At 37.8% G+C, this 4,122-nt stretch overlaps 2 protein-coding genes across 3 annotated transcripts in view; one reads left to right on the top strand and one right to left on the bottom strand.

Moving 5' to 3' along the window:
• The window catches only part of LOC103460538 (voltage-dependent L-type calcium channel subunit alpha-1S-like), an 11,308-nt gene extending 8,306 nt beyond the window's left edge, over window positions 1-3,002 (bottom strand). For both annotated transcript variants that reach the window (XM_017303388.1, XM_017303387.1), the window contains exon 1: window positions 2,936-3,002. The gene's annotated coding sequence lies outside the window, so the exon portion shown is untranslated. The remainder of the gene's footprint in view (window positions 1-2,935) is intronic.
• The window catches only part of LOC103460547 (galactose-specific lectin nattectin-like), a 5,929-nt gene continuing 3,084 nt past the window's right edge, over window positions 1,278-4,122 (top strand). The window contains exons 1-2 of the mRNA XM_017303378.1: window positions 1,278-1,282; window positions 1,491-1,594. Coding sequence (XP_017158867.1) covers window positions 1,278-1,282; window positions 1,491-1,594 — 109 coding nt within the window. The remainder of the gene's footprint in view (window positions 1,283-1,490; window positions 1,595-4,122) is intronic.

Below are 4,122 nucleotides of genomic sequence, written 5' to 3' on the forward strand. Positions count from 1 at the left end.
AGAAAAACATCCATCCATTTTCTTAACGTTTCTCCCTGATGGGACTAAAACGGCGGCTGGTAAATGTCTCCAGAGGTCAACTGGGGAGAGGCGGGTCACCCTGGACAGGTCGTCAGTCCATCACAGCGCAGAAGAAAAACATAAGACCTTATTTATTAAAAGTTTATTATTGTTAAGAGTAATGAAGTTAAATTTATCTGGTTTGATTTTAAAGGTTAAGATTTAATGTAGCTGTTAAAACTTTCCTCTGAAAACAGCTGATAGTTTTTATGTTTTCTAAACTCTTTACTGTTTATTGAAGTGTAAATGTTGTAAATAAATGTCAACACATTGTAAACAAAAGAATAAAGTAAAATTGATTCTGACTTGCTTTGGTTTTCTGCTATTTTTATTAAATTAGTGAAATAAGTATTTTCACTTATCAATCCGTTTCCTTTAGAGTTCCACGTTTTCACATTTTCTCAGCAGCTGACCAAAAGTGTAAAATAGATTCATCCAGTTCAGTTTCATCTTTTCTTGGCTGCTTTAAAGTTTAATTTATCTAAGGAACAAAGTCAGTTTTAGTGATTTTATCCTGTAACACGGGCTGCACAGTGGCGCAGTTGGTATAACTGTTGCTTTGCAGAAAGAAGGTTCTGGGTTCGATTCCCAGCCCCGGTCTTTCTGCATGTTCTCACTGTGCATGCGTGGGTTTTCTCCAGGTACTCCGGTTTCCTCCCACAGTCCAAAAACATGACATTGCCCCCTACGTGTGAGTGTGTGTATGCCTGGTTGTTTGTCCTGTGTGTCTCTGTGATGCCCTGCAACAGACTGCTGACCTGTCCAGGGTGACCCCGCCTCTTGCCCGGTACGTTAGCTGGAGAGGCACCAGCAACCCTCCTGACCCCACTGAGGGACAAGGGTGTAAGAAAATGGATGGATGGATGGATGGATGGAATCCTGAAACATGTGAAGAGACACAATCTGCCTGGAAACAAGGAAAACTCAGAAGAGGAGAAATCCTCAGAAGAAGAAGAAGATGGAGGAACTGATGGGATCAATAATCCAGCAATATTAACTTTCTCTTTTATTAGAGACACTTCGCTTCTTTTGACACTTGGGATGAAGTTGAAGTTAAAACCAGAGAAAAGAAGAAGTCAGAAATATTCTGTCCAGGACTTTGAGTCTGTTTTTATAAAACATGATTTTATCAAACAGCTTCTATGAACACATGAAGGATCATTGGTTCATTAAAAGCAGTGAAATATTTCCCTGACTTGTTTTACTACAGCAGAATAATGAAGTACAGAGAGCGATAGATAGAGAGGAGAAACAAAGTAAACCAGGATATGTTCAGGTCCTCGGACGTTGACATCATCAGAGACAAACTGGATCAATTATATAAAAATAACAAAACAAAAATATAAAAGTTCAGAGTTAATATCAGATTTATCTCATCAATATTGTTAAAACTTGCAGAAAGAAGTTCAGTCTGTTTCTCATTAAATCAGTTTGACTGAAGCATCCTTAAAGGCATTATCATCATCATCATCATCATCATCATCATCATCATCATCATCATCATCATCATCATCATCATCATCATCATCAGGTCGTGTCATATCTTTATAAATTGAGTTTCCTGCAGCAGGTGGTGGAGTTTCAGTCTCAGTCGCTGCTTCCTTTTTGTTGAGGAGCAAAAACTCAGCAGATCCTTTGCAGAAAAACAGTAAAAGGTTTATGTGACATTATTGAGTTTAGATAAATCTGTTTAATGAACAAGAATGACTCTGATCCACTTCATTCAGGTTTTGTTTGATAAAAATATATTTATTTCTATGATAAATGTTCAGATATGTGGCTGAACAGACAGGAATAATAACAATGATCTTTAAGAGTTTTAGCGATACTAAATGATCAATATTGGTTTTTATCTGCAAATGATCCAACTTTTGACAAGATTACATGTCAAAAATATTATTTAAAAGTAATTTATGCTGCATAAAATTACTAATCATAGAAATTCTGTTCGACCTCCTTAAATAATCTGAACTATTTTTCCTCTGATTTTGGCAGATATTCAGACTTCAGTGTTACTTAGAAAACCCCATATTAAACATAACATTATATATCCAACTTATATACGTGGTTTTATTAAATAATATTCAAAACCTTAAATATTAATCCTCTTTAATATTCGGATTTTTTTTATTGTCCAGTCCTTTGTCTGATGCATTTAAATAATTAAACATGAATTATGTTCTCAGCTCATGTACTTTGTTTAGACACGAGATCTGCTTCCGTATTTATTTATGGCCGCTAGGAGGCAGTGATGCATTTTTTTTTATCTTCTGCAGGTTATAACAGATTTGAATTAATATAGAAATTAGGTACAAATTTCAGGAGTTTCTGTCTGATGAATCTAAAAGTCAGACTGTATTTGTTCCTTGTATAGTGAGTGATGATGGATCTCATGTTCTGCTGCCTCTCCTCCTCCTCTTCCTCTCTCAGGATAAAGATAAATCAAGATCCCAAAAGGGGCAGATTCCAAACACCGGGCCAAGATGGGAGGGGAGGCGGAACAGCAGTTTATTTAGTTGCGAACATTGAAAAATTATGTAGTTATTTAGAATTGATCTGTAGGAGCTTTATTGATTTTAAAGCACTCTGCAGCCAAAGTCTAGTTTTTTTATTTTATTAGAAACTACTTGAAAAGAAACTTCTTGATTAAAACTGTTCCTGCCTCCTGCTTTTTATTTGTTTCTCTGCTCAAACTCTGACCAAGTGTTGCTTTTGTTCTTTCAAACCGTTTTATTTATACTCAGACATATTACAAGAACATAGCGATTAATTTCTGTTTCACTGTCACTTTTTGATCTAATAAAACACATTTCAGTAAATTAAACCAAAAGAAGATCGTTTAAAGGTTGTGTATATTTAAAGGGTAAGTCTTTACGAAGTTCAGAGCCGTCCCGTTCTTCCAAGCAGGGCTGGTGCTCAGAGGGGATCCCCGCCCTGCTGCTACCTCCCGCCGGTGTTATGCCCAGAAACGCACGCCTGCCCAAATTTGCATCCCAAATTCCCAAGCGCGCATCGCTCTAAGCTCTCGCATATAGACCCTTTTCACGTGACGTCACACAACTTCCGTTATGGCTCGAAACAGTGTATCTTTAGTTCCGGTGTGTGTAGTTAACGCTGTTTCTGGACTCTAAAGCTGCTGCCACAAATACGATTTAAAGATATATCACTATTTGCAAACAATTTTTCTTCATCAACATCATCTAAACTGGACAAATTCCTCGCTGAATGATACCAGTTTGACCACGAAGGTTCGTGTTTTGGTTTTTTCTAGCTGTTAGTTGACATGCTAGGATAGCAATAGTAATTTGTTAGCTGGCTAACATTACGTAGCCTTTCTGTTTTGGAAATAGAACGTATTTAGGCTCTAATCTTAATCAGAWGTTTATAGTATAGACTGGGGTTGCCACCCGTCATGTAAAATGCTTGATCGTATTAAATCCTCCTCATTTACGCTAGTTTCACCACCCGCTAAATAGCGACATTACCTGTAGCCACAAGTCCAAAACTTGACAGTTATGCCAAACACCCGCTACTCCATCACGTCCTGAGAAGTTAAACTCCTGCTACGATCAAGACAGGAGGAGGAAGACCCTGTTTTAGATATAGATATTAATGTTTCATTGGAGAAATGTGATGAGCTATCCATCTAACTATCTATCTATATTGCTCATTAACTTCTCCAATGAATATTTATCAAATGATTAGAAGGTTAAGTTTCTTATACTTTGTTTGTGGTTGTAGACTTGGCAGTAGAAAATTAATAACATAGGAATAACAACTTCATATCCCTTTTAACAGATTACACTTGATTCTGCTGTGGTGCCTGTGGAAACAAAGTGCATGAAGTTTGTGCTCAGSTGGGAAAACCCTGTGGATCACATGGTGGGACTTCTGCTTCAAACTGCTCACTACAGTATAGCATCGTCTCTGTCATCCACCAGTTCACTGCAGACTGGCCCCAGTTCACTGCAGACTGGCACCAGTTTACTGCAGACTGGCACCAGTTTACTGCAGACTGGCAACAGTTCACTGCAGACTGGCCCCAGTTCACTGCAGACTGGC

This window comes from Poecilia reticulata, unplaced genomic scaffold (genome assembly GCF_000633615.1).
Source record: "Poecilia reticulata strain Guanapo unplaced genomic scaffold, Guppy_female_1.0+MT scaffold_255, whole genome shotgun sequence".
Taxonomy (NCBI): domain Eukaryota; kingdom Metazoa; phylum Chordata; class Actinopteri; order Cyprinodontiformes; family Poeciliidae; genus Poecilia; species Poecilia reticulata.